The 22572-nt window shown below is 38.0% G+C and overlaps 1 protein-coding gene across 1 annotated transcript in view; it reads right to left on the reverse strand.

Annotated features, from left to right (window-relative positions):
* Positions 1-2135: 2135 nt before the first annotated feature.
* The window catches only part of SI (sucrase-isomaltase), a 114655-nt gene continuing 94218 nt past the window's right edge, over positions 2136-22572 (reverse strand). The window contains exons 40-47 of the mRNA XM_036756320.1: positions 18285-18433; positions 10582-10666; positions 10443-10499; positions 9576-9700; positions 4784-4872; positions 3641-3690; positions 3182-3349; positions 2136-2207 (exon numbers count right to left, since the gene is read on the reverse strand). Of these exons, the coding sequence (XP_036612215.1) occupies positions 2136-2207; positions 3182-3349; positions 3641-3690; positions 4784-4872; positions 9576-9700; positions 10443-10499; positions 10582-10666; positions 18285-18433 (795 nt within the window). The remainder of the gene's footprint in view (positions 2208-3181; positions 3350-3640; positions 3691-4783; positions 4873-9575; positions 9701-10442; positions 10500-10581; positions 10667-18284; positions 18434-22572) is intronic.

Genomic DNA, 22572 nt, shown 5'->3' on the forward strand with positions numbered 1-22572 from the left:
TAATAGAGTGAAGGTGCCCCAGATGTTACACTACATACATAGGAACAACTCATACTCATAGATAGTTAAAGATTTATAAAGATCTTTCCTCAGAACAACCTTATAACATAGGGTGTACAAATATTACTTTCACCATTTTTAAGATGTGGCAACTAAGATCCACAGACATAAAGTGACTTGCCATATTCCCAAGGCTAATATTTTGAAGACTGAATTAAAAATTTGGTCTCTTCTAATTCCAACGCCAACACTTATCCATCAGGTCACATTTTTCTTTCTTCCTTCTTTCTTTCCTTTATTTCCCTTTTTCTTCCTTCCTTTCTTTCTCTCTCTTTCTTTCTTTCCTTCTTGCTCTTTCTTTCTTTCTTTCTCTCTTTCTCCCTTCCTTCCTTCCTTCCTCTTTCCCCTTTCTCTCCCCCTCCTTCTTCATCTTACTTGCTCCCATGATCCTCTGTTGAGACAAGCAGTGTTATTCATTCTACCTACCTTCTTCAGGGCTACAGATCAAAGTAAGCTTTCAGAGATGCCCTGTCTGTATTCCCAGGGACTGATACCCTAATTCTCCTTTTTTCCTGAACATTATTTCTCCCATCTGTGAACTGTCACATAATAAATATCTCACTATAGACCTACGGACCTTAAAAGGTATCTTATTCACCTCCCTCCTTTATTCTTCATTTAATAATGAGGATAACTGTGTACTCAAAGAGAATTCACCCTTTTGAGATGATGTGCTTTCTTCAGTAGGGCACCCTAGGACCTTTTAGTGCAAAACCAAAGAAAATCCTTTTATTAATAGCAAGCATTGACATTAAGCACTGAGAACCTGTCACAGTATATACTAGTAAGGGAAATAAATGGAGACACAGAAGCTCCACCTTACAGTGCCCACTTCTCTTGAGGTGGTAATTAACCTGAGTTATTTAAAGGGTAAGGAAGGCCAGGGCTAGTATTCACCCAGTCAATATCACACCAAAGCTGCAGAAGGATATGGGGTGTGACAGTGAGTCAGATTTTGAAAAAATCCCAAATTCAATGAGGCAACCAATAAGATCCTAGTAGTCTGACAGGTTTGTATGATCCCTTCTTTGTGTTCATTTCCTTAGGAGTTCCCTATCAGTCCATTGATCAACAAACAACTGGACTTGCAATGTGCCAGGCACTGTGGTAAGCTCTAGAGCAGCAAAGATGAAAATAATATATTCCTTTTCCTTACAGAGCTTACCTTCTTTAAGACAAAACAATTTGTGTATATGTAAGTATAGACAAAATACTTAGTTCAAAATAATTCTAAGAAAGAAGAGAGACATCATTTTTTCTGGGTCCACTAGGGAGAATAACCACTCTTTCACTTTTTTAAAATTGATGTACAACATTGACCCATCTCTAAGATTTGTGTGTTTCTCTTGGGTTTTGCTATAGACAGGGACCCAGCTCTGACCTCTTCTTTCTCCTATTGACAATTACTGGACATCCATGTCTGATAGGTGGTATAACGGAACATGAGCATGTGTGGGAGTGTGCAATCATTGACTCTGAATCTTGACTCAGATACCTGCTGTCTGTATGACTCTGGGCAAATGATGAAACCTCTCTCAGCCTCAATTGCCTCATATGTAAAATGGAGACAATACTAGCACTTACCTCTCAGGGTTGTTGTGAAAGTAAAATAAGCAATATTTGTAAATGCTTTGCACACTTTCAAGGGCTATAAACACTAACTATATTCAGACATAAGAAGCACCATGGTATAGTAGATGAGAACAGGACTCAGGTATAGACAAGAATAGCTAAATATCATTCTTTTAACTTCCACTTGATTAATTTCAATTGACATGTTTAGTTATTAATTGACAGTCATCTCAGAGACTCTTCAAGGGGAAATATAATCTCATGGTATCCCTGAAATCCTCATAACTCTATAACACAACATGGGCTTCTAGGTCTCTGTTTCAATTAGAATAGTAATAAAAAACTGACAGACTCACAGGAATTAATTTCCTTTAAATATATTTAAAATATTTAATTATATTACATAGGAAAAAACAAGTTTATAAGATGAAAAATTGGAAACGTTAATTGAAACTGTAGTAGATTGGTCCTTTCCTTTGAAAATTGAAGTTGGCACTTGGTTCTCATGTAGTCCAAGAAATTTCTATGTCGTTCTCCAAGATGACATCTTTGCCATAAAGACTAATTTCTAATATCTGGGGAGGTTAAAGAAAATATACAATTTTAATATTCATTCAGAGCTTTACATTCCTAGATTGTCACGATGAGCAATAATATCATTAACATATATAAATGCCCCCTTTTTATGAAAAAGCTGTTAGGTTCCAGTTGTTAGGAACTGGAAGAGGCATTAATAATTGTCTGATCCAATCCCTTCTTGTTATAGATGAGGAAAGAAAAGGCCAGAGAAGAAGAGACTTGCCTAAGTATACAAAGGTAGTTAGTAAGACAAACAGAATGTCCTTAAGATAAGGGGGGTAGACTCAATGATATGAATGGTCCTCTCCAGCTCTAAGGACATGATTTTGTCTTTGTTAAGAAAATTTCCAGAGGAGTGAGAAGTGAGGAAAAGTAGAGTGATTTGCAATGAATGATAATATATGAGATACCAACTTTCTATCAGGTAACACATTCTGATTATTAATGTTTTCTCCATTGTTCCAGAACCACAAATCTTGATGCTGGCCAGTACTCCCCTTTGCAGCCAATGATACTTTTAAGATAGCTTTATAAAAAGTTTTTCCTTTTCATATGATCTAAATGTCCCCCTCTGCCACTTGTATCTTTTCCTCCTAGTTCTAGAACAAATCTAACCCTTCTTCCATATGAAAACCTTCAAATACTTAAAGAAAAGTTAACTAGTTCACTTTAGTCTGAGGAAAATCTGTTTAAAGAGGATTGATCACTTAAAGCAATGCTAGTACTATATGTCTTCCTACTCAAAGGCCATTCCCAGCAATAAACTGTTGTTTTGGAAAAAAGAAAGAAAGAAGAAAAGAAGAGGAAAGTGGAATGCAATGAAAGGGAAGAGGAGAGAAACAAGGAAAGAAGAGGGGGAAAAAGAGCAATTCAATTTTTCATCAAAATTTACTTCTCTAATTTTAAGAAAGACAAAAACAATAGGTTTAAAGAAATTTTTATGTAATAGGAATCTTCATTCAGATCTTACCCCATTGTCTGGATCATCGTCAAAGTCGAGGTCTTGTCTCTGGCCATTGTATACGAGTTGAACACTTCTAACTGAAGTCTTGTCTTTTCCCCACACTTTGATATAGCCAAGCCTCAGCTCATCGGGGTTTGAATACCCACTATGTATGGCAGTACTTGTCAGAGTACTCTGAAAAATTGGAGAAGAAAGATGTTATTTAAGTCATAATAATTTTACCATGGGCTGATCACCCATGATGTAAAGAACAGCTACATAGACTAGAGTATATATAACACTGGAGTTATAAGCCACCAGGATGGGTTAAATAGAAAAGGTTCTCTCACCCTTGGAGTTGATGATAAGGTTATTTAGTAACTTGAAAAAGAAGTATCTCACCCAGTGCCAAATTGTGTGAAAATAGAAATTTTTCCCCAAAGTCAAGAAAACAGTATTTAAAGAGAGTTTTAGAGTGATCCTTACCTGATCTAATTGAAACTGTACTGACAGGTATAGGCCGTTTTCATAAGCATCTATTAAAAAAAGCAGAGACAAAACATTTTTAAAGAAAAACATTAAAGAATGATAAAATACTTTGCTGCCCCCTCCTTATGAATTACTTCAAATAGATCCACATGGATACACTTCTTCAGCAAAGCATAGAGGATAAACTGTTGGTCTTGGGAATTAAGGAAAAAACCCTGTGAATCTCAGCTCTAATACTAACTATACGATTAAGACAAACACTTAGCAGCCCTTAGACTCAGTTTCCTCATCTGCAAAATGTGGATAAGAGACCTGGAGTACCTGCCACCATGAGGTTGTTGTAATGCTCAAAGAATGCAAAAACACTCCATCAAACATCTTACAAAATTTCCAGTGCTATGTAAACATTAGCTGTTATTCTCTTTGGAGTTATTTACATTTTTTCTTGCATATGCAGGAGAAGTAGAATAATGGAGATTATTACATTGGGCTATCACTGCTTGAATGAAATAATAAGCTTTATCTGGACAACACACAAAACCACAAATCATATGTCTATATCTATATATGTGCACATATACACATATACACATACATGTTTGAATACATATATACATACATGTATGTGTATATGTGTGTGTATATGTGTATATATGCATGTGTGTGTATATATGTATATTTACACACACACTATAGAAATAGATATATGGGGTGTGTGTGTGTGTGTGTGTGTGTATGTATCAGGATGAGGGTGAGAGTCTCACTTTTTCTCTTGGAAGTATTGCATGTCTCACAAAGCTCAATCCCTATGTGTGCATCAGTTGCTCTGGACTATGCTGTCTACAACATGACCTTTAGTGATCATGGCTTCCTTGTGACACTCCCTCACTCTAGCACACACAAGCACACAAGGTCAGTCAAGGAAGGTAGCCTTGTGTATGGCCCCATTGTGGTACCAGGTAGCACAGTTGTTTCATGATGAAGCTCCCCTAATAGCCTGCTACCTGAGATGTAGCTATACTGAGCTTCTACCTTACCTAAAAGGCAAAGGAATAAGGGAAGGGGAGGAGGGGAATAACCAGCATTCTGGCAATATTGGAGAGATTGGTGTGCTACTATCCATACTAAAGTCAGACTCACCAATTCTCTCTCCATCATCCCAGAACAACGAGCCTTGTGCCTTGTTGTTATCATCTACAGCAACAATGAGTCCCATGAAATTCTTTCGACTATAAGAAAAGCATTTTTAGAATGATCAATTGTAGGTATTTCCCAGAAAGTTAAAAACAAAAATCCCACTATACAAAATATATAAAGAAGGAATATTTAATTCATCTCCCACTGCATCCCATGTCTAATGAACCATCACTTTTTTTTAGAAATAAGGACACTCAGGGCAGCTAGGTGGCACAGTGAGTAGAGAACTGGCCCTGGAGTCAGGAGGACCTGAGTTCAAATCCAGCCTCAGACACTTGACACATGTACTAGCTGTGTGACCTTGGGCAAGTCACTTAACCCCAATTGCCCTGCAAAAAAGCAAAAAAAAAAAAAGAAAAGAAAAAAAAGAAAAGAAATAAGGACACTGGTTAGTAAATCCTGAATTCAATTTGAGGAATGACTCTTATATACAAATGCAAACAAATAAAAACAATACGGTATAGATCGATGGAAAACTGAATGGTGGCTTCATTATATCTTTATTCTCATCTTTTGCCCAATTAACCTCCTTTCACACTCCCCTTGTCCTCTAAATCATATTATTAATTTTGGCCTTGATGTTAAATGAGTGCAGAAGGTACAAAGTCCTGCATTTTTCAATAACCAAAAATAATTATTAGGGAGAAAAAGTGTCAGAGGTGAATATCAAAATGCTCATGTTGAAGATATTAAAGATGATGACAATAATAAAGAACATTGATATGTTTTAAGTTTTGCAAATGCTTTACATTGCTTATTTCATTTTATCCTCACAACAACTCTGTGAGGATAGGGATTAATGATAGACAAATATTATCTTGAAAACTCTTAAATGTGTCTTAATTTTTATCAGCCCAGAAACATACTAAAAGGATTTGTGATTTTTGTAAATATGAGATGATAAACTCTCTCATGGATGGAAGCACACCTATGATGTAGTAGAGAAGGCCTAGGAATAATTTTTGGCATAAAAGAATGACTTACTTAAAATCATTCAGCTAGTAAGGATTAGAAAAAGGATGGGAACCAAGGTCTTCTTGATGCCCAGCCCAACATGTCATCCAGTACCCAATGCTTTCTCTATCTTGATTAGAGTTTCTTAACCTTTTGGGGGGGGGGATTATAGAATCCTTTGGAAAACTGTTGAAACCCATGGATCATTCTCAGAATATTTTTAATTGCAAAACATAGGAAACATACATAGTTGCAAAGGAAAACAATCATATTGACATAGAAATATATATATATATATGAAATATAAAGTTGTATTTCAATTGATCAATCAATAAACCTTTGTTGAGCACCTACTATGTGCTAGGCACTGGGGATAGGAAAAGATGCAAAAGACAGTCCCTGCCCTCAAAGAGCTTAGAATCTAGTAGAAGAGGAAACGTTCAAACAAAGACATAAAAAGCAAGATACCAGAATTAAAAGGGGTTGGTGAAGGCTTTTTGTAGAAGGTGAGATTTGAGTCGAGACTTAAAGGAAGCTAGGGAGGTCAATACCTGAACCGGTGAGGGAGGGGATTCCAGGTAAGGGAGATGGCCAAAATGTCCAGAGCTGAGAGAGGGAGTGTCTTGTTCGTGGAACAGCCAGGAGTCGCATGTCATTAGATCAGTGTGTATATTGGGGAATAAGGTATAAGAAGACTGGATAAGTAAGAAGGGCCTGGGTTGTGAAGGACTTTGAACACCAAAAAGAATATTTTTTATTTGATCCTAGAGGCAATAGGGAGTCACCGCAGCTTTTTCACTGGGGTAAAGAGTGACATGATTAGACCTGCTATTTAGGACAATCACTTCAGTGGTCAAATTAAGGATGGATTAGAATGGGTAGAGACTTGAGGCAGGCAGCTCCATCAACAAGCTATTGCAATATCTGAAGCATGAGGTGGTGATGGCCTACACTAGAGTGATGGTAGTTTTTGAGGCCTGAGGGGGATGTATTCAAGACATATTACAAATGTGAAATCAACAGACCTTGGCAATATATTGGATATGGGGGAAGGGGGAGAGAAGAGAGATACTAAGAAGTCCAGGATGACACCTAGGTTACAAGCCTGAGAGACTGGGAGAATGATGCTATCTTCTACAATAATAGGGAAGGTAGCATTTAGGGAGAAAGATGATAGATTCTGTTTTAGACATATTAAATTTAAGCTGTCTATTGGACATCTAATTCAAGATGTCTGAAAGGCAGTTGGAGATCCAAGAATATGCACACATAAACACACACATAAACACACATATACACATGTATGTATACATATACATGTTTATATACATGCCTATGTAGATATATATTTATATGTGTGTACATATGTATATGTGCATGTTATATATAATATCATGCTATACATATGTATCTTGTGTATATATGTGTATGTGTGTATGTGTATACGTATACGTATACGTATACGTATATGTATATGTATATGTATATGTATATGCATATGTATATTCCAGTTTATAGACCCCAAGTTAAGAACTCCTAATCTAGGAGCATTTGTCAATTTCCTATTGTGTCTTTGATCTCACTGATGTGGACATTTCCCTCATGCTATTTCAACTTATCTAGGTCTACACAATTCTGGTCCATGTCTTTCCATAACAGACATTTTTATAGACTGTCTAAAAGCAGGTGATTCTTAAAACTCTTTACTCCTTTTTCCATTTCAAAACCATTATCTCTGAAAAAGTAGGAGCTTGTCACAGAAGACTGAGTGCTATTTGTATTGTTCTTTGTTTCACAAGTCACAACATTTTGTCACCACATATCTAGCCTACTCTGGTGAAGCTATCCATAGTTAATTTCTCTGGTCCTTAGGAGGTTTACTGTTACTGGGAACATGCCCAAAGCCTTCCAGCATGGCAATGCCTACCAGGGCTTGCAGTATGTTGGCATAGCCTTTAAGACTCCAGGGTCACCTTCATGTCCTCAAAAGGATATATTCCATTACCAAAACATGACTAAATTTTATTTCCATATATGCCTTACTCACAACTAATACTATGATAAAACATCTATACATAAAGCTAGTTGTTTAATTTTCAGCAAAAAAGGGTAAATATAGTACTTAGGAGATAGAGAAAATTTCTGTTAATGGGACACTGAGTCAAGATACAACAGAGTGGTAAAGTAGGACATGGACCCAAGGAAACTACGTACTTTCCCCCATATTATGCTCTTCTCTCTTGTCACACAGCTGACACCTTGGCAAAGTCCCTCTTCACTGTTCACTTGGATTATAGCAATAGCCAACAGATCTCCCTGCCTCGGGTTTCTCCCCAAACCAACCCTTCCTCCATTCAGTTGCCAAAGTGATTTTCCTTTGTGGGTCTGACCATGTCACCTCCTCCCATTCTGGAATAAATTCCAGTGGCTCCCTATTATCTCCAAGATCAAATATAACATTCTTTATTTGACTTTTAAAGCCCTTCACAGCCAGACCTCTTCCTTCCTTTCCAATTTTTTTTATATTTTTCTCATCTCTGTACACTCTCTTATCTAGCTATTGTGAACTGGCTTACTCTGTGTTCATCAAACACAACACTCCATTTCCCAGCTCTATGTCTTTACAAATGTTGTCCTTCATGCCTTGAAAGTGTTTATTCCTTACTTAAAAGGGTGACCTCTTAGTTTCTTTGCTTTTTGTAAAGACTCCATTCAAATTCCTAAATCCCACCTTTTGCATGCCTCTGTGTGTGTATGTGTGTGTGTGTGTGTGTGTGTGTGGTGATATATGTGTGTGCATTTATATGTATCACATAATTGTTCATATGTTGCTGTTTCTTCGATTACAAAGTGTCCTCCTTGAGGGCAGGACCCATGTTTTTGTTTTCCTTAGTATCTCCAGAGCCTAGAAAATTCCTGTCACATAATAAGTGTTTAATAAATTCTTATTAACTAGGTGATTACAGAAGCAAGCAACAACGTATGAACAGATCACGCTCTAAAAGTTCATTTCTTAGTTGATTATCCAGAACTTGAAACCCATTTTCCCATAAAAATCATCTTATAATTAGAATACCACGAGTCCTTTCAACCAGGAATGCAGCTGAGTTCTAGAACTTATAGTACTTACCTAAAAATGTTATGAAAACCCTACTAACACTTTAACTATCATTTTTAGGGGGAGATGTTTCCATTTCAAACTTGTAATTTCAAGAAAGAAAAGTAGGGACTCTAATCCCCTCCCATTCTTGGACCAGAAGTCTAATGGAAACTTCCAGGAGTTCTTGGTCTTGGAGAAAAGAACTCATTGTCAAATGGAGACAGAATGTAATGAGACAGGTGATGGTTTTGGACTTTACAAAGTAGTGACATCAAGAAAATCTTGTCTTTGATAGTGGCAGTTGTGGCCTACATCATTTGGCAGTAGATGGTAGCAACGGGGTAGCAATCAATCACAAAGAAATGACCCAGGGAGGTGGTAGGCAGATGATGAACAGCAACAATGGCTAGGAATGAATACTTTGGAGAGCACAAGAGACAATGATGGTAGGAAGGCAAAGAGGAGAGCCTGTACTCTTGTAGATGGGGAGCCCTATGGTGGCCCTTCATAAATCTAGAAGGTTCACAAGTGTTGTTCATGAGCAAGAACCTCGGTGTGTGTTCTGTTATAGTTAGAGTACAGGAAGAATCTCAAATATATTTTAGAACTAGAGAAATTCCTGCTCTAATATGAGACATCCAATCATTGGCCATCACAGATCTCAAATTTCACTTTTCTTACCTATAAAAGGTATTCTGGGCAGGCTCCTGACAAGGAAGAATAAGACCACCCCGGATATGGAGGTTGATTTTATCGAGGGGAGCATCAAGGTTTGTATATTGTTTCCGAATACCAATATCATGCCCCTAAAAAGGAGAGATTGAGGTGAAATATTAGGAAGAAGAGCAAGAACCACAGAGAATATTCACAGGAACCTGTTACACATGAACAAAGTATTTTTACATAAAAATTAATTTAAATTTAAAATAAACACATCTTCAAACAATATTTAATAATTTAAAATAAATACTTCAGTTTTAAACAGGGGAAGAAAGTAATTTAATATTGTCTAAACAACTTGAAAACTAAGGCAATATATAGTTGAATAATAAGAACAGTAAGTTGAATTAATATAGCACTTTGAGTTTTGTAAAGTACTCCTCTCACTATCTTTCAGGACCTAGCACAGTATTTTGTACATAATTAATGGATTTATCTTATGATTTAGCCCTACTTAGATTTGTGGATTTCACACACAGAAAAAAAAAATTAGTGGGGGTTTTGTAGCCATAGATATTGTCTCTGGCATTATAAGGTGATTTTCTTCCCTCTTAAGATGATTATTTGTCTCTGTTCAATATATCCGACATAATGTAGTCCACTATGGTTTCAATGTTTCTTTACAAAACCAAGGCAATGGTTAGATTAAAAAGGAAAAAAATCAAAGCACAACCACCATTACCATACTAACTTATTTCTCTCTATGTGAGTTAGTTCCCAGAATGTTGGCACAGTTAGGCCTGTGTGCCATGGATGTTTTAAGCTTGTTTGTACTAGATGCTTTCTAAGGTGGATTTTGAAAGAGAAAGCACATTCTTAATCTCTTACCGTGTGGTAATCGAACCAGCGGGCATCAGGCATATATGCTATTACATTTCTGGAACCCTAAAGATTAAAAACAGATGAACATCAAACAAAATTCAGTTTTAAATAGACATCAGATAAAGAGCGATGTTTCTGTACCTACCGGCTCCATAACTGGGCTGACCAAAAAGCCTGAGCCCCAAAGAAACTGCTTGAAAATGTACCAGGTTTCCTGATCGTCAAAGAACCTTGAAATAGCAGACATATATCCAGTCATTATACATATGTTTAAAATGAATTAAGAGAATTCATAGAAATTGTAGCTGAAAGGAACACCATATTTGATAGATCATAGATAATTTACATGTACATATTCACATACATACACAAACACAAAATGAAGGAGTACACAATGCACATTGCATAGATAGTTTAAAATGAAAAGTGCCTAATAACTATCCAAAGATGAAGTGAAATCCTCATTAGTGCATTAATTCATTATTTTTCCTCCAAAGTTGGCAATGATTTTTTTTTAAATTACCAAATCTAATAGACTCTTTTTTTCAGTCCTTATCTTTCTTGAACTCTCTGTAACTCTGTCAATGTTGATCACCCTCTTTTCCAGCTATCTTCTAGATTTTTGTGACTGTGCTCTTTCATACTTCTCCTGTCTGCCCTTCTTCTGTCTCCTCCAGGCCATCACTGCTAACTGTGGGTATTTCTGAAGGTTCTTTTCTGGTCTCTCTTCTCTTCTTCCTCTATTTTAGTTCACTTGGTGATTTCATAGGCCCCATAGAGATGATTCATAAACCTTTTTATTCAACCCCAACTTGCTTCCTGACTTCCAATCTCACATTTTCCATTGCCTATTGGACATCTCCAAGTTGATGTCCTATTGCACAAGTCCAAAGCTATGCTCACTATTTTTGTCCAAAACCTCATCTTCTTCTACTAATTTTGCTATTATTGTTGAGGGTAACACCATCCTCTCAGTCACCCCAGCTTGCATCTTTAACATCATTCCTTTTTACCCCTACATCCCCATTATTAGCAAACACCTATCATTTATACCTTTGAGACATCTTTTGTATATGCCCTCTTCTCTCTTTTGACACTGCCACCACCATCAGATAGGACCTCCTCACCTCACATCTGGATTACTATAATAGAATTGAGTAGGACGCTAGCCAAGCAATCTTTCTTGACCCCGGTCTTTCCTCCACTCTGATGCCAAAGAGATCCTCCTAAAGTACTCATCTGACCATATCACTCTTCACCCCTCTGGCACTCCAGTAGTACCTCCAGGATTAAATATAAAATCATGTTTGTATCTTAAATCTCCTCATAACCTAGTCCCTTCCTACCTTTTCAGTATTCTTATATCTTATTACCCTCCTCAGACTGTGTAATATAGTAACACTGGCCTCTTTGCTATTCCTTGCTAAGACATTTCATTTTCCAATAGCAAGCATTTTATTAACTCTCCTCTATGCTTAGAATTATCTATATCCTGCCCTCTGCATCATTGCTTTCTCAGCTTCCTTCAAATCTTAGCCAAAATCTCAGCTTCTACAAGAAGCCTCACTTGGTCCTTTTGAATACTGTCTTCCCTCTGAGATTACTTCCCATTCAGCCTGTGGATAGATCCTATTTGTGCATAGCTGCTTGCATGCTCCCCATTAGCCTGTGACTTCCTTGAGATCAAGTCCTGTTTTCGCCTTTGTATTATCCGTATTTAGCACAGTGCCTGATATATAGTAAGGACTTACAATATACTTGTCAGCTACCTGCCTTCCCAAATGCAGAAAACTCTGTTATTCATTCAAAGCCAACTGAGGCATCAATACAGGTTATAAGAGGACTATGAATAATGTAGATTCTTTCTGTGACCCCCAAATAAGATAAATGTATTTGAAAAGTTTTATAATCTTTCAGGTACTATATGACTTCAACGGTAGTATAGTGGTATATGTCTATAAAAACAATGACATTGCAGAGGAGGAAGAAGATGACAATAGAAGTTAATATTTAATGTTTTAAAGTTTGGAAAAATATTTTACATATCAACTCTGATCCTCACAAGACATTGGTGAGTTAGGCACTCCAGATATTATGCCCATTTTATAGAGGAAGAAACTGAAGTTACAAGATGATTTGAATCCCATTTTTTTTTCTCATTCCAAGTCCAATACTCTTTATTTATGGCACATTGTTCCACATTTTTTTTCCATAAGAAACTGTTATAATTTTTTATAGTCATAAGGTAAAGATTTGTGCTTTGGAGTTTCTTTATTAGGGAAAGTAATAAAATTATAAAAGATATCCAGACAAAACTGAAGGGACGCTATTGTAGAAGCAGCTTCCAAGTTGTTACTAGGAATGAGGATTAGAATGGAAAAGATAAGAAGAAAGGACAGAATTTATTCTTTGAATTATTGCCATCAGTCATTACCACCACTGGCATTTATCTATTGCTTCATCATTATAAATACAATATGCTATACCACTTGAGAGAGATTGGATGGACACAGTGAATTTTATCTTGGACTTGGAGCCAAAAGACCTGAGATCAAAGCTCCAAACTTTTTGGTCATGTGAAGACAAGCAAGGGACTTGACATCTTCAAACTTCAGTTTCATCAGTGAAATGGGAATGATAACATATGTACTACTTTCTTCACGCTGTTGTTTTGGGCAAGGTACTTGGCCATGATGCAATTTTGCAGTGGGATCTATTGATATCGATCTTCACAATAACCTTGAGATGAATGATATCAATTTTGTTGTCTCCATTTTACAAATGAGAAAACTTAGATGCAGGAACATTGTTTGCCCTAAAGAAGCATATTCTACTGTGAGGAAACAGTACATACACATATAAATAAATATGAAATACATTCGAAATAAATACATAGCAATTGGGGGCAGGGAGAGCCTAGAGGCAGAGTACAAACACCAGAGGACTTGAAAATAAAGGTTGTACTTCCAAGAATAAAAGGACATCTTTGAATTGAAAGTTGTTGGGTTGTTTGGTGGGGAGGGTTGTTTGGTTTGGTTTGGTTTTTGTTTTGTGTTTTCTTTGTGTTTTTTTATAGAGTTTGTAAGGAAAACTGTGGACTAGAATCAGGTGTAGAATTATATAATACCTGTTTCACCTACCTAACACCTTTGTGGCGGCTGGCAATTAGTCTGTAACACCTACTATTTCAGCGATGTTAGTCATGAAAACCAAATACAATAATAAACAACCCAGAACAACACCTTCAGTTTGTTGCAATGGTTTTCTTTTCTTTCATTTTTTTAAAGAGAGATAGTAAGAGGAAAGAAAATGAATTGTCTCCACCTTGCCAAGGAAAAGCTTTCCACATTCCCAAGTTAGTCCCTTCCATCTCATCTTCTTCAGCAGATTCCACACTCAATTATCCTCACACTCTCATTTATCTTTAATCTCTCTGTTTCTAACATCTGCCTCTACATCACTTCAAGCTTACCAACGTCTCCTCAGTCCTCAAAAAATTGCTCATTTAATCCATTGATACTCAGTCACTATCATCTTCTGTCTCCCCACCCTATCCTGGCTAAAATCATGGACAAAGCAGACCAGAACTGGTTCCACCACTTCTTTTCCTCTCATTGTCTTCTTAACTTTCTGCAGTCTTGCTTCCAACTTCACCATTGAACCAACATTGCTCTCTCCAGCATTACAAATGATCTCTTAATTGCCAAATTGAAAATCTTTTTCTCAATCTTTATGCTACTTGATGTCTCTACATTCCTTGATCATGCTTTTATTCTTGATATTCTCTTCTTTCTAGGTTTTCATGACATCATTATCATTTGGTTCTATAACCTGTCTGACCTCTTCTCAGTCTCCTTTGTGGATCTTCATCCAGGTCACACCCAATAACTATGGATAGCCCTCAAAGCCCTCTCCTAGGCCCTCTTTTTTTTGTCTTTCAATACTATGACTTTTCATGATCTCATCAGCTCCCATTGACTCAATTATTATCTCTAGGCAGATGATTCTCAGATTTGCTGTTGACTTACACTGTCACATTTCCAATTGTCTACTGAACATTTCAAACTATAGCTACTTAAATATTGTAAACTCAAAATGTCTAAAACTTGGGACAACTTCTGGGAGCCAAGATGGTTGAGTAAGCAGCAAATTGCCATAATTCTCCTGTGTTCATCCACAACCAACCACAAAATGGCACCCTAAAATTTTGCTGGGACTTGAAGCAGTCCAGGAAAGCTGGGAGGCAGAGATGAGGAGAAAAACAATCTTAAACATTTAGGACAGCTAGTGAAAGTGCCCAGAGTCAGCAGATGAAGATTATTGTGTGAAGAACAGCAAGGAGCCCAGTGACACTGTATCATGGAGGTGGGGAAGATGATTTAAAGTATACAAAAACTGGAAAGGGCATGTTTTGATAGTATTTGAATAACAGAGGATTTTCTATTTGATTCTGGAGATGGTAAGGTTCCATTCAAGGTTGCTGAGTATGGAGGAAGGGTTACATGGTCAGTTGTGCTTCACAAGCTGAGGGTAAGATGGAATGGAATGGGGGGAAAGGCAGGGAGACCAACCAGCAGGCTATTGCAGTACTTGAGATGTCAGGTACTTTGGACTCACTCCATGGTGGCAACTCCAGGGGAGAGAGGCTATGTAATATAGTTAAGAGCTAGCCTTCATACCAGCAAGACAGGGGTTCAAGTCCCACCTTTTATGGAAATTGTCTGACTCTGGGGAAGTCAATTAATTCCTCGGTGCTCTAGGCAATTCTTTAAAATTATAAGTTATAAAGAAAATATTGGGGGCAGAGCCAAAATGGTGGCGGGAAAACAGGGACTTGCTTAAAACTCTCCCCCAGGACACTCCAAACAATGATAAAAATGTTTCTGAACAAACTCTAGAACTACGGAACCCACAAAATAGCAGAGGGAAGCAGGGATCCAGCCGAGGATAGCCTGGATGGTCTATTGCTCACGGAGCTGGGAGCTGAGCAGAGCGGAGCCCAGCAAGGGCTGCACCCAGACCAACGAGACCAGGAGCCGGACAGAACAGGCCCTAGTGCCCTGAATCAGTGAGCTGTGGCAGTTACCAGACTTCTCAACCCACAAACACCAAAGACAACAGAGAAGGTTAGCGGGAAAAGCTGTGGGGACAGAGTGAAAAGAGTTCACTGTTCGGCCACTGCCCCTTGGACAGCGGGGGTGGTGCAGCCACAGAACTACAGCTCCAGTTGCTTCCCGCCCCAGGCCCAACCAGTGGGAGGGATTAAGTGGCAGATCAGAGCAGGCCTGCATGAGATCTGAGTCCAGTCTGGGTTGGTGGTTCTTGGGGGAGGAGGAGAGCTGGTGTGGCAGAGCTTGCTGTGTAGAAATAACTCTGAAAACAACAGCACAGCCCCTCAAGCTTGGAACAAAGTACTCTTTACTCTACAAGCAGTCATATCCCGACAAAAAACTCAAGGGCCAAGTAAGTTGGCTGGGAACATGGCCAGGCAGGGAAAATGCACCCAGATTCAGTCTTAGACTTTCAAATCTTTCTTTGGTGACAGAGAAGACCAAAACATACAGCCAGAAGAAGTCAACAAAGTCAAAGAGTTTACATCAAAAGCCTCCAAGAAAAACATGAACTGGTGTCAGGCCATGGAAGAGCTCAAAAAGGATTTGGAAAAGCAAGTTAGAGAAGTAGAGGAAAAATTGGGAAGAGAAATGAGAAGGATGTGAGAAAACCATGAAAAACAAGTCAATGACTTGCTAAAGGAGACCCAAAAAAATACTGAAGAAAATAACACCTTAAAAAATAGACTAACTCAAATAGCAAAAGAGCTCCAAAAGGCCAATGAAGAGAAGAATGCCTTGAAAGGCAGAATTAGCCAAATGGAAAAGGAAGTCCAAAAGACCACTGAAGAAAATACTACCTTAAAAATTAGATTGGAGCAAGTGAAAGCTAGTGACTTTATGAGAAATAAGATATTATAAAACAGAACCAAAGGAATGAAAAAATGGAAGACAGTGTGAAATATCTCATTGGGAAAACCACTGACCTGGAAAATAGATCCAGGAGAGATAATTTAAAAATTATTGGACTACCTGAAAGCCATGATCAAAAAATGAGCCTAGATAACATCTTTCAAAAAATTATAAAGGAGAACTGCCCTGATATTGTAGAGCCAGAGGGTAAAATAGAAATTGAAAGAATCCACTGATTGCCTCCTGGAAAAGATGCCAAAAAGAAAACTCCTAGGAATATTGTTACCAAATTCCAGAGCTCCCAGATCAAGGAGAAAGTGCTACAAGCAGCCAGAAAGAAACAATTTGAGTATTGTGGAAACACACTCAGGATAATACAAGATCTAGCAGCTTCTACATTAAGGGATCAAAGGGCTTGGAAGATGATATTCCGGAGGTCAATGGAGCTAGGATTAAAACCAAGAATCACCTACCCAGCAAAACTGAGTATCATGCTCCAAGGCAAAATATGGATTTTCAATAAAATAGAGGACTTTCAAGCTTTCTCAGTGAAAAGACTAGAGCTGAATAGAAAATTTGATTTTCAAACACAAGAATCAAGAGAAGCATGAAAAGGTAAACAAGAAAGAGAAATCATAAGGAACTTACTAAAATTGAATTGTTTTGTTTACTTTCCTACATGGAAAGATGATGTGTATAATTCATGAGATCTCAGTATTAGGGTAGCTGAAAGGAATACACACACACACACACACACACACACACACACACACACAGAGGGCACAGGGTGAGTTGAATATGAAGGGATGGTATCTAAAAAAATAAAATCAAATTAAGGTATGAGAGAGGAATATATTGAGAGAGGGAAAAAGGGAAAGATAGAATGGGGTAAATTATCTCACATAAAAGTGGCAAGAAAAAGCAGTTTGGTAAGAAGGGAAGAGGGGGCAGGTGAGGGGGAATGAGTGAATCTTGCTCTCAGTTGGATTTGACCTGAGGAGGGAATACCATACACACTCAGTTGGGTATCTTACCCCACAGGAAAGAAGGAGGAAGGAAATAAAAAAGGGGGGATGATAGAAGGGAGGGCAGATGGGGGAGGAGGTAATCAAAAGCAAACACTTTCAAAAAGGGACAGAGTCAAGGGAGAAAATTGAATAAATGGGGATAGGAAGGAGAAAAATATAGTTAGTCCTTCACAACATGAGTATTGTGGAAGGGTTTTACATAATGAGACACTGGTGGTCTATGTTGAATTGCTTGCCTTCTTAGGGAGGGTGGTTGGGGACAGAAGAGGGGAGAGAATTTGGAACTCAAAGTTTTAAAAGCAGATGTTCAAAAAAAAAAGTTTTTGCATGCAACTAGAAAATAAGATATACAGGCAATGGGGCATAGAAATCTATCTTGCCCTACAAGAAAGTAAGGGAAAAGGAAATGGAGGGGAGTGGGGTGACAGAAGGGAGGGCTGACTGGGGAACAGAGTAATCAGAATATATGCCATCTTGGAGTGGGAGGGAGGGTAGAAATGGGGAGAAAATTTGTAATTCAAACTTGCGAAAATTAATGCTGAAAACTAAAAATATTAACTAAATTAATTAAAAAAATAAATAATGAGCCAGATGCTCTCATAAAAACCTGGAAAGCCTTACATGAACTGATGCAAAGTGAAATGAGTAGAACTAGGAGAACACTGTACACAGTAACAGTAATATTGTAAGATAATCAACTGTGATTAGATATTTCATACATTCCAAAATATTTTTCAAAGAATAACAAAAAAAAACTCTTTCAAAAGTCACAATTGAACATCTTGGGGGATGTAAAGAAATTAAATAATTAAAACTCAGTCTACACAGCACTATATTCATGCTTCATTTATACTTACTCATGGAAGACAGGACGGATGACTGTACCACCATTAGCGTGGATTTCATGCATTAATGTGTAGAAATGAGGCAGTAGAGTGTATCTGATATTAAGAACATTCCTGGACATATTTTGAAAAGCTTCATCCCAAGAAACAGGATCTTGTCTCTGAACAAGTTGAAATGCACATTATTATAACGACATAACATTATATTGCTCTCTCAACCCCAATAATAATCATAGTCACATTATACATATATATATATTTATGTGTATGTATGTGTGTGCTTCTTAAGGGCAAGCTTTTTGCCCTGAAAAAGCCTGGTCATTTGTTTGTTTGTTTGTTTTCCTTACATTCCTAATGCCTACCACCAAGCCATGCATATAGAAGTCACTTTATCCTTTTTGTTGAGCTTACATAAACAAATAAACAAATAAATAGATAGATAAATCCACTGACAATGTCTCATTTACAGAGGCAAAAATGAATATGCTGAATTTTATCATTCCTCCAATTCCATCTACATTGTTAGATTTACAATATGACCAATGTCATTGCGATATTAGGCATTTCTTTAGTCAGCTTATATTTCCATGGTTAATGTGTCAGTTTAAATGGTGGGGTTATATACCTAGAGGTGAGGGAAGGGAACAAAAAAAAAAAGAAATGTAGGGATTCAAAAAAAAGTATCCATGGTCAGTGTCCCTACACAGGCAAAAACTTCAACAGGTTCCTCATTTTGTGGGATCATAGCCTTAAAAGGTCATCTAGCTCCATGGCTTCATTTTGCAGATGAGGAAACTGAGGGCCCGGGGAGCTGGGATTTAAACCTGGGTCCTCTTGGCAAACACAACGCACTTTCCACTGCCCAGACTTCTACTTTATGAACATCTTTAAGGTTTTCAAAGTGATATTTTACCATTATGACAACTCTCAGTGTTGTGAGCTAGTATTACTGCATCGGTATCAACCCACTTTTCCCTGTACATTTACTATCATCTCATTAAAACATTCCTTTTTTGTGGAAAAGAGCATCAGGATCACAGATTCAGAGACAGAAGTCCTGTGGAAATTGTCTTGTGTAACCTTCTCATGTGGATCAGTGGACAGAGCTCTGGGCCTGGAGTAAGGAAGACCTGAGTTCAAATCTAATAGTAGACCTTACTAGCTGTATGTCTATGAGTACGTCATTTCATCTCTATTTGCCTCAGTTTCTTCAACTAGAAAATGGCTATAATAATATCATCTTACGAGATTGTTGTAAAGATTAAATTAGGTAATGTTTGTAAAGCACTTGGCATAGTGTCTGGCATATACACACTATAAATGCGAGCTACTGTTTATTATCGTTGTGGTGGTGGTGGTTATTATTACTATTATTATTATGAGGAGGAGGAGGAAGAGAAGTGGAGGTGGAGTTTGAGGAGTAGGAAGAAAAGGAGGAGGTGAAAGAGGAAGAAGAGAAGGAAATGGGAATTCAAAGAGGTTCCTTAACTTGCTGACCTAATTCAGCAGGTGGTGGAGGTAGCCATTGAACCCAGACGATGTGACTCAAATTCTGCATTCTTTCTTTTGCACTAGCCTAGTCTTTCTAATCTGAGTGCAATTAAAAAAGACTAAGAGGGAAGCAAAGAATCAAACAATTTCTAAATTTGCTATAGGTCCCCAGAAAGTCTTTAAGATCCTTACAACTAATATGGAGCATTCATACATTATCTATTTGAGACACAATAGGTCAATGACAAAAGCATAATGAGTATTTTCATTCTCATTTTACAGATGAGGAAACAGAAGCACAGAGGAGTCATGTGATTTTCCCATGGTCACACAGGTACCAAGTATCAGAGGTGAGATTTGAACCCAAGGCTTCCTGACTCACGGTCTAACATCTTAGTTCTGATTGTGTGCTGTATCCCCAAGGATAACCAACCTTCTCTGACCACATTCAACATTAGGGATGGGTAAGGCATTCAAAATTATTAAAGGATGCTCATATATGCTTTGTTCCACAAAGCCTGGCTAGATTTCCCTGATTCAAAAAGCATTAGGGTTTTTCAAAAACTTTTTTTTCTTCATTTTTTTTAACTTTGGCTTTATATCCTAGCTTCAAATGATAGCTTTGTATCCTTTAAAAAGGAAGTTTCATTCTGACTGATGATGGATCTTCCTATTTGTTTTGTTTCCATTTGGGGAAAACAAACAAGAAAAGATTTTCTCCAGATTTTTCACTAGGACCAAGGACCTGAAATGTCTTTTCTTTGAGAGAGGCAAATGATCCAAGGGAGAAAAGCACAATCATTGTGATAGGGACATCTTTCTCATTTCAGAGACAGGGAATTTCAACCTTTCATAGCAGATTTCTAAAGGCACATGGCAATGGCACTGGAAAATTAAAATAAGAAGACATGGCTGGAATCTTAATATCTATTATGCTTAATAACTACATGCCTCCATAAAAATCAGGGCACCTCTCTGAGCCTCTGGTTTTTCATCTGGAAAATGGAGATAATGCTATTCACATAACATACCTCACATAGTTCATAAATTTAGAACTAGGAAGGACCTTAGCATCTATCTTATCCAACCCCTTCATTTTTCAAGTAGGAAAAAGGAAACTTAGAAAGCTTAAGGAGTCCCCTCTTCATGTACTGCCCTGCCTGTTCTTTTTTTTTTTTTCAACTCCTTAGAACAAGATGCCCTTCCCAGGTTAAGGTCATCATCATTAATCTTATCACCCTCCTGTTAACTCAAGCCTTGACTGACACCACCTCCCTCAGCCTTTTCTTCCTCTGATTGAAGGGCTGGAGGCTGTGCTACCATACTCCTCACAACATGTTTCTTTTTAGAGGGCAGAAACCAGACTCCCAGGCTCCCTCCACTCTGTATCTGCTGCTCTGCCTGTTTTTTTTTCAGCTCCATGAACAAAGTGATCCCATGGCAGGTAATCACAGTGGTCGTCCTCCTTCCCCCTTCCCCTCACTTTCCTGCCTCCTTTTTTGTGCTCTCTCCCCCACCCCATTAAATTATAAACTCCCTGAGGGCAGGGATTATCTTTGTTTTAATTAATTGTATCTCCCATGTTTAGCACAGTGCCTGGCACATAGTAAGGACTTAAATGTTTATTGGATTTATTGGATTGGAAAGTGACTTGCTATGGGTCAGAGTCAATACCAGGTGTGGGACCTGAACCCACTTTTTGCTGAATGTGTCTATTAGCTGTTGTTTTGTTTGTCTTTCATACTTGAAGAAAACTATAACATCAGGGAGCTGATGCCATGACTTACAAGTGAATTGGATTTAAGGGTAAGAGGAGGAGAAAATGAGGCTGGTGACCTTGCACAGCCTTCCTTCCCTCAAATGAAAGTCAACTGCAATTCATGTCATTATATCCCTGATGCCATGGTCCTCTTCCAGAATGAAGGACAAACACAACAACAACAACAAAGGAGGGCCGTGCAAAGTCACCATCCTCAATCTCTCCTCCAGAGCCATCTGGTCCCAATGGCAAAATATAGATCAAGATGATTGAAGATGGCCCAGGATGGAGTGGGAGACCTTGGTCTGTTCAAGCTAAGGTCTTTTTCAGGTCTCAGTCTGACTGAGGCAATGTCCATTCAGTAATGAAGGCTGGGTAAGAAATGAGAAGAAGAATGGCCTCTTTTACCTAGTTTAAAAAAAAAAGTCTGGGAGGGGAAGACCCTCAGGGTTTCTGGCTAAAACTGACACAGTTGCTACTTATATTCCCTCTGAGCCATCAGGGCCCAAACAATGACCAAGTGAGGCTTGGGCTGGGACCTGTTATTGGTTAATCAATGACAGCCAGAGTGATTTGGGTTTTAGGCATGATCTTAAGAAAGAAATCTAGCCCTTCAACTTCTATTACCTATACGAAGCCTAAATAGAAGCTGGGTAGCATAGGAGTTAGAGTGCTAGCCCTGGTGTCAGAAAAACCTAGGTTCCAATTCCATCTCTGATTCTCAGTAGCTGTGTGACTATGGGAACATCAGAATCTCTGGACAGCTTCTTCATCTGTAAAATGGGGATAAAAAATGCCTGTAGTACCTGTATCGAAGAATTGTAACAATAAAATGAGAAGGATCAGAATAGGGATAGAAACTGTACCTGCCATTTCAATGGCTAAATAACTCTCAGGAAAGGACAATCCCTCTACAAATGCAGGTCTTCACCTTTTCTGGAATTAATAGTCTTAGAATGCCAAAAGGTTTAAGGACTTGGCCAGGGTCACAAAATAGCATGTGTTAGAGGGGGGACAAATGAGATTAGATGTAAAAATGTGAGTTATTCT

Source organism: Trichosurus vulpecula, chromosome 4 (assembly GCF_011100635.1).
Source record: "Trichosurus vulpecula isolate mTriVul1 chromosome 4, mTriVul1.pri, whole genome shotgun sequence".
Classification (NCBI taxonomy): Eukaryota; Metazoa; Chordata; class Mammalia; order Diprotodontia; family Phalangeridae; genus Trichosurus; species Trichosurus vulpecula.